We start from the raw sequence: 10,232 nt of genomic DNA on the forward strand, positions 1-10,232 counted from the left end.
TTTGTATTCGTGTGTAATGTTACTGGTCATTCGTATATGAAACTATAAAAATCGATTCTTAATTTTGTATATATATACTAGCATTTGCATCTCGTGCAATGCACGAGAAAATATTTTTAATTTTTATATTTATATAAAATTAATACTAATACAATTATTATAATTATAAATATAATAAAGAAATTAATTTTAATTGTATATATTTGAATTAAATATTGAAAAAATAAAAACGAATTCACAATTATAAAATTTGATATTATGAAAAAAAAAGTTAAAAATTTTAAAATAAATTACTAATTAAAAATATATTTATTCAAAAAAGATGAGAAGAGAGAGAAATTTATAAAACTTTAATATTTAAATAAATTTAATATTTACATTTTAAATCAAATATTTTCATAAAATATATCATATTAAAGCTCTTATATTCGAGATCTTTAATTTGATATACATATTAAATATTTTATAATTAATCAAATTTCACAATTTTGGAAAGAAATGTAATAACAAATAAGAAGTTAAAGAAAATGAAAATCAAAAGAAAAATATATAGTTTAAACATAAACCTTCAGCTTTATTATAATTACAAAATTGCCACTCAATTTTAAAATTAATTTGAAATTGAAACTCTCTTTCTCTTTTAATATAGTAGAGATGTATTTAATCATTTATATACGTGTTGTGATAGATATAAATTTCTTTTATGATTTATCAGCAGTAGTTTGTGGGTGCACGTGAAATATGTATCGCAAAATATTTGAACTTCAAGCCCAAGATTTTAAATCAAAATTTTCATTTACGATACTTATAATAAGTATTGAGATTTTAAATCAAACTTTTAATTTACGAGACTTTTAATAAAGTATTGAGTTTATTATTTGATAATTTTAATACTTTCGAACATTCACAGCAAAGCTCGCGGAGCGGGCGAGCGGCCATCTCGTGCGAGCCTTGCACCGACGCAGAGGCGAGACACGCAACTGCAATTCGGTGCGGAGGAGGAGAAAAGCAGTGTGTGTACTTCACAAGCCAATAATATAAATTAAAAAAAAAAAACTTGATCGTAACGGCTCTCCTCAACTCAAAATACCTTCTTCTTTTTGGGATTATGGCCAAAAAATACACGAACTTATAAAAAAGTTGCAATTTTCAACCTGAACTTTCAATTAAGCTAAAAAATACATCAATTTATATTTTTATTGTAATTTTCACCTAAGTTTGACTGTCAATAAAATTAGAGCTTAATTGACAGTTGAAATTAAGTTAAATATATTAATTTTTGCCTTCTTAGACCTCTGAGTTTCTAAATACTCTTAAGTTAGACCAACATTAGGTGAATTTTCGATTGCCAACTAAGCTCTAGTTTTGCCGAAAGTCAAACTCGGGTGAAAATTGCAACAAAAATATAAATTCATGTATTTTTCGGCTTAATTGAAAGTTCATGTGAAAATTGCAACTTTTTCCGAAGTTCGTATTTTTTTGCCACAACCCCCTTATTTTTTTACTTCTCAAAGAACCATTTGGCTCAACAATCTTCTCTTTTTTCTTTTTTCTTCATTTTTAATTTTCTTCTATAAATACTTCATTTTTCCTCATTCAATTTACACTATTCTCTTTTATTCATCATCTTCTTCATGTTATTCTTCATCTTCAATTCATTGTTTTCTTCTCTTTTTATTTAAAAAAATGAAGTGTGATAACAATTGGTGGAACAACGAGAAACCCAAATTAGTTCGATGATACTTTTCCATCAATCAATTAAGAATCAAACGCCTTCACTCTAGTGGGTCTTGAGAGAATCAACTTGAACCAAATTTTTGTTCAAGACGATGACCAAGCAACGCGGCTAGGGATGTCAATCGGGCCAGTCCACCGAGTTTTGGGCCAATCCTATCGGATTTCAGATTAATCAGGTACGGGCTAATCGGGCTGGGAATTTTGTCGGGTTATAATTTTCAACTCTAACCCTAAACGTTCGGGTTTCGGGCTAGCCCATCGGGCTAATCGTCTTAAAGGCGTAAAAATAAATAATCATTTGTATTTTACTATTTTTAATGATCTAATGTATAATGTATAAAATATATATATAAAATTAAATATATAAATTATATAGCAAGCATGAAATGCAAAAATATAAGATATTGAAAAAAACATCAAGATTACATAACGTATAAAATAATTGTTAACAATAAAATGTTCAACTTTGTTAAAGAAAAAGCAATAAAATATTCAATAATAGTTTGAACTCATAGAATCAAAGCATCTCAAAAATACAGAAAAGTGAAATGATGAGACTTTATAATATTTTGTCATTTTTTAATTTTTATATCTAAATATTCTATGTTAAGTATTTAGGTTTCGGGCTAGCCCATCGGGTTAGTCGGGCCGACCCTATCGGGTGTCGGGCTATTCGATTTGGGTTGTAACTTTTATCGGGTTGAAAATATTCAACCCTAACCCTCTCGGATGGTGGGTTAATCGGGTTAACCCACAGGTTTCAGGCTAGATTGACATCCCTAAACGCGGCAGCTACACCCGAAGTCGGAGCTGATATGCACCTTGTGGGCCGAAGCTACCCTAAATGCTGTGACAGACGCCGATCAAAAGGTTCTTGTGTGTTGGGAAGCAATCGTGATGAAGTACAATGAGCAACGGTCTTCCAACACCATTTCACGCGAAGAAGATCGAGTCGTTCTTCCACCGAGTGCAAAATGATGTAAAAGTTTGGGAGGCAGTATACGAGAAATGTCGTTCTAATTGGGGGAGCTGCATGAGCGATGACCAAATCACTACGGCAGCGCAACAAATGCATCACACTGAGCAGGGGTATTTGTTCAAATATCCCCACTCTTGGCGTATTAATTCTATGTGAGTCTCAAAGATCCACATCATCTAGCAACGACGTCCACTCCTCCAAGCGTTCGAAGGGATTTGATGGGGTATACACAGCGACTTCAAGCGAGCCGAGTATCACAACAAGGCCTATAGGCTAAAAGGCGGCGAAAAGAGACAAAGAAAAAGACCAAGTCGTCGCCATAAGAGGATAAACAAGTAAGAGCTATTGTGACCATGAAAAACATGATTAAAGTCATAGATGTTTACTCTCAAATACAATTGAACCTTGCCGACTCCATCCTCATAGGCAAGGATACGTCGATAATAACTCTGGAAGAGTTGGAGCTTCACCAAAAAATGATTGCAACATTTCACATTCACCGATGATGGTGAATTTTTATTATTATTATTATTTTATTTTTTAATTAGTGTATGGTTCAACTTTTATTTTAATGAAATTATATTCTTAAATTTAATATTTAATTTAATTTTAAAATATATTTAAAATAAAAATAAAAGTGAAGAATCTGAAAATAAAGAGCTCTAATAAAAAAAAAAGTAACTGTTGAGTAGTTGCGACCACTTTTTTTTTTTGAGGAAGAAGAGATTATTTTATTGCTCACAAGAACATGGAATATGGAGATGACCCTCCATAAAGATTGGGGGTTCATTCCAAACATGATGTGCAGCTCTCGCTAAACTACTCAACAGTCACTTTTTAAAAGGGGCTAACTTATGATCTTACAAAGTACTAATACTTGTTCTTTGTAATAGTTACTGCGGTAGACAAATCAACATTACTGACATGGGACCATATATATAAGTAAAAGACAAAGCTTTTTGCTAGAATTGGGAGTGTACTCAATAATAATACTAATGAATGTCTCAAAAATATCAAAATAAAGTATTAATAGGTCTAAAATAAATCCTACTTCTAAAATTGAATCAAAATTCATATAGAAAAATAAAACAAAAATTTAGTATTAACTAAAAAATTAAAATGCCGGAAAAACCTTGAAACATTATAATTCTGACTCATCTACTGAAAATATCTTATAATAGAGCTTAGTGCAAAAAGTTCGACGCACTTTGAATCATGCCAAATGATGATTTTTATTTATTTATTATTTTTTTTTTTTTTGTCGTTCCTTAGCAATATTACTCACTTAGAGCATCCACAATGGTTACACGATAGCCATTACACGATAGGGCTATCGTGTAAATGAGCTATCGTGTAACCGTTGCGGGAGAGGTTTACACGAGGGCTACACGTTCTATCGTGTAGCCCTTTAAACCTTTTAACTCGATTTTTTTTTTTTTCAATTTTTCTTCTCTTTATAACTAATTCTATCATGTAAGCTATCATGTAACCCCATTGCAGCATCTTTACACCATGTGGTCCTCCATCATAAAGTAGGCTATCATGTAAGCTATCATGTAACCCTATTGCGGATGCTCTTATTCCATACACATCAATTATTAATAGGGGTCAATAACGCCTACCTCAAGAAGTCTTGGATTAAAATCTCGTTTGCGTGCTTGGTAATTTTTTTTATTTTTATGTGACGTAGAGGTTCCGTCTATATGTGAGTGTGTGAGTTGCTTATTTGATTATATAATAAATATCTCTTGTAATTATAAAAATAAAATTACTAATATGGAAAATAGCTGCCAAGTAAATCACCAACTATGATCCATTTTATAATTTTAACATTACTTTAAAAGCTGGCCTTTAAATATACGTACAATCTATATTTTATTGTAATTGAAACTCACATATATTTTTGGCGATCTCCTTCGATGAAATTCTCAACAGTTATTCAACCAAAATTGATGAACCAAACATCAAAATACTCCTCTTTTCAAGAAAATTTAAAGATCATAAATTAAGCACTTATCACATTATGTATTTTGTCAAGAAAAAGTCCGAAAACACGATTGTATGTAAAACTCAACTTGCATGTCGAAAATTTAATTCGTTAGTTGTTTTAGCCTTTGATGAAAGAATTGGCAAAAATAAGAAGTCAAATGATCACAACCGAGAGTTTTAATTGCTAAACAATTTTTCTTTGATAAATTTATAATATTAAATAAAGAAATTAAAAGATAATTTTTTTTTATAAATTTAAAATATTAAATAAAGAAATTAAAAGACTTTTGGCCTTAGACATTAACCCCTTACCGCTTGGCCAACACCCGCACACTTTGCTAAACAAAATATTGATTATGTATTCAGTTGACAGTTCTGAAAGTGGTATTGAAAATTACAAAATGAGTCATAATTCATTAATTTTTTTACAGTATTTCCATTTATGATATTTTTTATTATTTATAGTAACACTTTATAAAATAGGATATAAATACTTAAATCTCCGGTTTTGTCTTTTTTATATATAAATTAACAACTTAATAAAAAAAATTAAAAATCACACCACGGTGAACTAGAATCATGGACCTCTAACCTTAAGCAGTAGCCATCTACTATTAGGCCAACACACCTACCCCACTTTTACCTTTTGAGTTCCTTGCAAGTTGCATTTCTAATACAATAACCACTGAGATTCTGAAACATATTTATTTATTTATTTGAGCAAAATGACTCAAAATATTTCGACACATCTTTTAAGTGCAATGTAATGTACGCCCAAATAAAAACGAGCATTATTTTACATTTGAAAGCAATTTATCTGCTGAATTTTGAAGAGCGAGAATTTTCTCTTCTGATTTTAATTTATACACGAAATAAAATAAACTGACAAAATGATAGGGCAAAAAGAATAAATTAATTATATGGTCTGGTCAAATTATATGGTCCATGATCATAGGGCCTAACTACAAACAAGCACAAAATTAAAGAAGCAGATCTTATTAGTTTTATAATGCTTTCCATTTTTCCTGCACAATACATACTTGAATTATGTGGAGAGTGGAGACGTGGGAGCCATTTTATGGGATTCTATATCGCTACCTAATTTCTACTTTTCGGATTATGTGATATAAGTAGTATATTTTTGAACCACTTAAAAATTCATGTATTTTTTTTTTTTTTTCAGAAAATAGAACATTTACGTTTAAGATTCAAGAATCAATCAAGTATAAGTTGGTTGCTCTTTTTTTTTTTTTCTTATATATGGAGTATGCCAATTAATGTAACTAATTAAGATGGTTTTTTTTTAAAAAAAAAAGAGGATCAATAATGGTTTCTTATTTTTTTCCTTGGTGACTCGAACCCCGGACCTATTAGTTGGAGAGGATGCGCCTTGTTGTCTAACTAATTAAGATGATTGGATGGTTTTGTGTGTGCGTGTGTTGGCCAAGCGGTAAGGAGTTAATGCCTAAGGCCAAAGGTTTTGGGTTCGAGTCCCCTATATATGGCGCGACCATTTAATTTTTTTATTTAATATTGTAAATTTATGAAAAAATAGTTGGATGGTTTTGCTTTACACTAAATTTGCCCCACTCAAAATTGGTGGTCAAGCGCAGGGGCGGAGCCAGGGGGGGCTAGAGCCCCCCCCCCAAATTTTGAAAAAAAAAAAAATTTTTTTTTATAATATGTCTAAAAATGTTGTTATTATTATTATTATTATATTTGTATTTTAGTAAAAAAATGTCTAAAATGTATTGAATGCCCCCAAAAATATTTTTAGTAAATGTTGAACTATATTATCTATGAAAATGTTGTTATTATTATTATTATAGTATTTGTATTTTAGTAAAAAATGTCTAAAATGTATTGAATGCCCCCCAAAAAAATTTTAGTAAATGTTTTGAACTATTTGATATATGAAAATGTTGTTATTATTATTATTATTATTATATTTGTATTTTAGTAAAAAATGTCTAAAATGTATTGAATGCCCCCAAAAAAAATTTTTGTAAATGTTTTGAACTATATTATCTATGAAAATGTTGTTATTATTATTATTATATTTGTATTTTAGTAAAAAATGTCTAAAATGTATTGAATGCCCCCAAAAAAAAATTTTGTAAATGTTTTGAACTATATTATCTATGAAAATGTTGTTATTATTATTATTATATTTGTATTTTAGTAAAAATGTCTAAAATGTATTGAATGCCCCCAAAAAAAATTTCCCGGGGGCTACCGCCCCCGAACCCCCGTAACAGTTCAGCCCCCCCCCCCCCAAAAAAATTCCTGGCTCCGCCACTGGTCAAGCGTATGGATTTTTTTTTTTTTTTTAGAGTATATATATATATATAAGAAGTTATAGGACGAATGTACTAAACACTAAATTAATGAAATTACAGAATACGACTTACTTAGAATGCAAGGGAAATAAAGATATAAATGGCAAGTAGATTAGCATGCCTGAATTGGAAACTTATAATTAAACGTGCTGACATCCTAACACGTCTCTACAGTACTAATATTTCAACTATTCAGACTATGCACAAAACATAGAATTGAAGGATATTTCATACTATTAATACTACTATGATTATTTTCATATTAAAAGTATTATTTTTGGTCTGATAAATTATGAGAATACTTTTACTAGTGAAATATTCCAATTCCTTTGAACAAACCAATGAAAGTGTTACCAAATCAAGTGATTTTTGGGTAACTTATTCACATGATTTATATATGATTAGATAATGTCATCAACTGTGTGATTTGGTAGCTTTATATATAAATACGACATGCAATCGATAACCGAAATGAAGGGTATTATATAGCCAAACAATCAACATTTTTTACACCTCAATCAAAATAAAGTTCAATTTTAGAGGTCTTGAGTTCGAGTCCTCTGTTGGTATTTGAATTTTCTTATCTACTCATGTAACTTATCAAAAAAAAAAAAAAAATCTTGTGAGTTCTAATCATGGTAAAAAAGAAAAGAAAAATAGGGAAAATTAGTTAGTTGAGAATGCATGCAACCAAACCCCTCTCTCTCTATATAAGAAGAATCTCCCATCACAATCTTCCATCAATCCACATTTCGTCTTGGTTCCTTTACTAAGAGATCTCTCGAAGCCCAAGTGACAAAATACCCTTACACTATCGAATGGCTTCTTCGATGAAATCGTGTTTGATTCTCTTCTTGGCTTGCTCCTTCTTTATTCAGGCAGCTATTGGTATATAATCGCTTATCCATTTTTTCTTTTCTTTTTTTCTCTAATCTTCTTTGTGCTTTATAATGTTGCAAAAATGATAACTCCACACACACAAAACGTGCATTTTTTTTGCAGCCGCAGCTGAGGTGATCTGCGAGAATCTGCCGGAGAATCTCTGCGCCTTCGCCGTGGCGACGTCGGGAAAGAGATGCGCGCTGGAGAATTACAAGGACGAAGGGGGCAGCGGCGTGGAGTACACGTGCACGGCGTCGGAGGAGGTGGTGGAGAGATTGAGCGGCCACATCGAGTCCGACGAGTGCGTGGCTGCGTGTGGCCTCGACCGCCGATCCGTCGGGATTTCCTCTGACGCATTCATGACGCCGGAGTTCATCTCCAGCCTCTGCTCGCCGCCGTGCTTCCAGAACTGCCCCAACATCGTCGACCTTTATTTTAACCTTGCCGCCGGCGAAGGTATTTTTATTATAAAACACATCGCCATTACTTGCAAAATATACATAAGCAATTATAAGTAAAACTGCTTTCTAATTATAAATCAATTATTGAAACTGCCAAGTCTCTTAACTTTAAACAAATGGTGATTTAAGTGTGTCTAATATTAATTTGCATCTAATAGAATTAAAACACCAAAATGAGTTTGGACCCAAATATATATGTACAAATTCTCGCGCGTCAGACCATCCATGTATAGTTTCACAACAAGTATTTTTATCATTATTTAGTTGGTGATTAAAATTGATTGTTATGGTCATATAAAAATTGTCATTTTTAAATTATAGAAATAAAAATAGTCACAAAAAAAATAAGTAAGATATTATTTTATCCTTAATTAAAGTAAATTACTTTTAATTCACGATTAAATAGCTTTGTGATTGTGAATTATAGAAAAAATGTGATAAATTCATGACCAAAAAGTTCATGTTGTGTATTATAGGTAAAATAGAGTAAATTTGCAACTAAGAAACATTTAGTTTTTTATTATAGATAAAATAAAATCAACTCACAATTAAAATGCTTCGTGATATGAAATTATAATAAAACGAGGTACAGTTGAGATGATAATTTCTAGTTTGGCTTATTAACTTATTGGAAAAATGACCGTTTTTGTGTTTCCAATAGCAAAATAAGTATAAATGATATAATTTCCTCGATCATTTTAAAATTTCTAGGTGTGTTTTTGCCGATACTATGTGAGAAGCAGAAATCGAACCCCCACCGTGCGATGTTGGAGCTTCTTAGCAGCAGCAGCGGCACCTATGCTATGGTGGATAATTCCTTTGCTCCGGCTCCGGCTCCATCACCTTTTTAATATAAATAAATAAAATATATATATATTCATATAAATACATATTTATATAGAATTTTGAACTCATAATTCTTAAATTATTAATAAGAAAAGAAATGAGAAGCAAAGGGGTATTGTTGGTAAAGCAGCTATGTCTTGAGGGTAAAGTCGGGATTGTCTGGCTTGGTTGTTTTGTATTGAGTTTTTTCATGTTTTTGTGTGGTTTTGTAATGTTATTAATTATAAATTTTTATTAATATCTTTTTATTAGAAGGTGTCTATGCTTTTGTTTCTGAATTCTTCTTGCTATTTTTCGTGAACGCTTCGCCAATCTGTAATTTAATTCCTAATCCAAAATGACGCCCCATTATAACCTATTTGATAAAAATAAAATTGATCATAATAAAAGAGAAAATAGTCTAGTTTTAATTGTTATGATAATACTTCATCATATATATCATTGAAGAGAATACTTAAATTAAATTAATTTGATTAACATATTATCTCATGAGAAACAAAAGAAACATCTTCAATTCACACATTTTGCTCTGAAAATATATGTACTTTTATTTATGATGAAATCTCATGCATAGCCGGACGCCATACATGATTTTGTCAATTTTTTTATTAAAACTATCATTTGTGTGTATTAAAAGTGTCATTTATTATTATAAAAAATGTCATTATAGATTATATATTTTATATCATGATTTTATTTATTATTGATAAAAATGTCATTCGCTCTTAATAAAAGTATCATTTGTGTATAATAACTAGACCGAACAATGAGAAAAAAAATCATCTAAAAAAACTATTCTCGCTCTCTGAAAGAGATGTAGTTTGAAACAACCCACTCATTTTCATATCCCTGAAATATACAGGAATCCAAAATGACTGATCTACAAACTTATCACGAAACCATCTACTTTCAGATAGACCATCATCGATGATTTTTAACCATTTTTCCTCAAACACATGTGGTTCATCATGCTCAGACCAGACAATATTACCTAATTCA

The 10,232-nt window shown here is 30.7% G+C and overlaps 1 protein-coding gene and 1 long non-coding RNA gene across 2 annotated transcripts; both read left to right on the forward strand.

The window, feature by feature from the left end:
- The first annotated feature begins 1,626 nt into the window (after positions 1-1,626).
- Positions 1,627-3,311, forward strand: LOC131016608 (uncharacterized). Its single transcript, XR_009099104.1, has 2 exons — positions 1,627-1,913; positions 2,495-3,311. It is a non-coding gene; the product is annotated as an uncharacterized LOC131016608 (long non-coding RNA).
- A 4,459-nt stretch (positions 3,312-7,770) lies between these two features.
- On the forward strand, positions 7,771-9,493 carry LOC131016609 (uncharacterized). The gene is made up of 3 exons (XM_057945315.1): positions 7,771-7,932; positions 8,047-8,382; positions 9,099-9,493. Exons 1-3 carry the CDS (start codon positions 7,863-7,865, stop codon positions 9,236-9,238), a joined length of 546 nt encoding a protein of 181 aa, XP_057801298.1. The 5' UTR covers positions 7,771-7,862; the 3' UTR covers positions 9,239-9,493.
- Positions 9,494-10,232: the final 739 nt, after the last annotated feature.

Source organism: Salvia miltiorrhiza, chromosome 3 (genome assembly GCF_028751815.1).
Source record: "Salvia miltiorrhiza cultivar Shanhuang (shh) chromosome 3, IMPLAD_Smil_shh, whole genome shotgun sequence".
Lineage (NCBI taxonomy): Eukaryota > Viridiplantae > Streptophyta > Magnoliopsida > Lamiales > Lamiaceae > Salvia > Salvia miltiorrhiza.

Coding starts and splice junctions, on each gene's coding strand:
- LOC131016609 (XM_057945315.1), top strand. CDS start 7,863: ATGGCTTCTTCGATGAAATCGTGTTTGATTCTCTTCTTGGCTTGCTCC. Junction 7,933..8,046: donor CTTTATTCAGGCAGCTATTG/GTATATAATCGC, acceptor TTTTTTTTGCAG/CCGCAGCTGAGGTGATCTGC. Junction 8,383..9,098: donor TAACCTTGCCGCCGGCGAAG/GTATTTTTATTA, acceptor TAAAATTTCTAG/GTGTGTTTTTGCCGATACTA.